This window comes from Lasiodiplodia theobromae, assembly GCF_012971845.1.
Source record: "Lasiodiplodia theobromae strain AM2As chromosome Unknown scaffold_142, whole genome shotgun sequence".
Classification (NCBI taxonomy): Eukaryota; Fungi; Ascomycota; class Dothideomycetes; order Botryosphaeriales; family Botryosphaeriaceae; genus Lasiodiplodia; species Lasiodiplodia theobromae.
The window spans coordinates 451-2,274 of record NW_023336336.1 but is presented as its reverse complement, the minus strand read 5'-3'; the positions used below and the strand labels follow the sequence as shown (position 1 = coordinate 2,274).

Below are 1,824 nucleotides of genomic sequence, written 5' to 3'. Positions count from 1 at the left end.
CGATCGTTGGCGCGCCGCGTCGCGCTGCGCGTCCTAGGAATACCCCAACTATCATGCTCTTTGCCGCGGCAAGCCGACCGTTCACTACTAGTCTCGTACGTCAATTGCAGCCACCATATTGAAGAAGCCAACTTGAAACGATCTTATCGACTTGCTGTGCGTCATCTCTGAGCAGCCGCCGCGCCAGCCAGAATACGGTGAAGTCCGAGAGCTCCTCCCGCCCCCGATTTGTTTCAGTTGTATGCGTTGGCCTTGCAGCATGTGGAGCTCAAGTGGAGGCTGAGAACTCAGCCGCACGTCCAACCGAGCACAGCATTGCTGCTAAAGTCACATTGCACCCAAAAGACCGAGATTTCTAGACAGATAGCTGCGTGTAGGTAAGACATTTGGAGCACATGTATTTTCCATTTACTAGTGGCTGTGTAGACCTAAGTGGGAATAATCGGCTACCTCGCGATTCTTTGGCGGATTTCGTGGTGTGTAGCCAGCTCTCAGTATATTCGCAGTGAGGCGAAATTGCATAGCACTATCTTGTAATGCCATACACGAGCTAATCCATGTTAAGTTAAAGAACTAAGCTGCTGCCTGAAGCTGAGCTGGCCTTTTTCGCCACCTCGTGAGGAAGTGGGGCTGCTTCAAAGCACATGTAACGCCACTTCGGCAATGGAAAATCAGGTTATGAAGGCACGAGAGTGGACATATTAGCGAGTCTTGATTATGGACCGGTCGGATACTGATGCAACTCGGTCACGCGAGCCTCAAACGGGAACCAGTCCCGATAGATTTCTGGTTGTTCTCCTGACTAATGATGGTGTTGGCTATAGAATTTTACACCATAACCGAGGCAAACAGAAAGCTTAACCAAATCAGGAATCAGGCAGTGATCAGCCAACGGTTGGGCTCACATTCCATCAGTCTTTCCTCTGCTTACCATTGGGTGGTCTATACCATCACCTACCCTCGGAATGCCGGATAAGTAGGCTTGTGATATTAGTCCGGACTCTTTATACATGTCTCGTACTTGTTGTCATAGTAAACGAATGCCCAGTCGTATGAAACACCTGCTGAGGAATAGCCTAAGTTCTTGTACAAGACATTATGTCATTGTCTCTACATAGTAATCCTCCCTTGATTGACTGCATAAGCATCATTTCTCCAGTGCTCCTCTGCCCATTCTAGAAGATGATCCCATCACCATCTCCCCACCTCTATCAAGATCCTGAGGAAGCCTGCGCCCTACTGCTTCCTACCGCAAGAAACCCAGGCTTCAGGGTCAGCATCGCGCTTGACTTTCCCGCAAGAAGCCCAGACATAAGCCGGCGCCGCCTCAGCGGCGTCACGCTTGTCCTTGCCGGCGCTGACTGAAACGTAGGCGGGAGCCTCCTCGGCGGGAGCGGCGGCGGCGGCGTCACGCTCGTCGACAACGGCATCGATGACGGGGTTGGCCTTCGGGTCGGCGATGGCGGCGGCCATGGCGGACGCGGCAAGGGCAGAGAGGGTGATGGCGGCGGCGAACTTCATTGTTGTTGATGTTTGTTCTTGTTGTTGTTTTGTTTGGGCGGGGTTGTGCTGCACGGGGCGGGGTCAGTAGTTGAGTCCCCTTGTTGGTGTTCATAGAACGGAGAGCTTACTGTAGTCGAAAGATCTGGTGCTGTCACTGGGAGATGGAGAGAAGAGCTGGTGGAGCGATGTTGAAGCGTTTTGGAGGCGTGAGAGAGGGGACTTTATACCACCTTGCTTCACTTCGTGGTAAGTGCCTCAAGTTATTCTAAATTTCCTGCTGATTATTCTCGGAGGGCCTTCAGATGCATCTGGAGCTTCTAG

At 52.0% G+C, this 1,824-nt stretch overlaps 1 protein-coding gene across 1 annotated transcript; it reads right to left on the bottom strand.

The window, feature by feature from the left end:
* Positions 1–1,236: 1,236 nt before the first annotated feature.
* On the bottom strand, positions 1,237–1,521 carry LTHEOB_13054 (uncharacterized protein; the record flags this gene model as incomplete). The annotated part of the gene is made up of 1 exon (XM_035509990.1): positions 1,237–1,521. One exon carries the CDS (start codon positions 1,519–1,521, stop codon positions 1,237–1,239), a length of 285 nt encoding a protein of 94 aa, XP_035374217.1.
* Between the last annotated feature and the right edge of the window lie 303 nt (positions 1,522–1,824).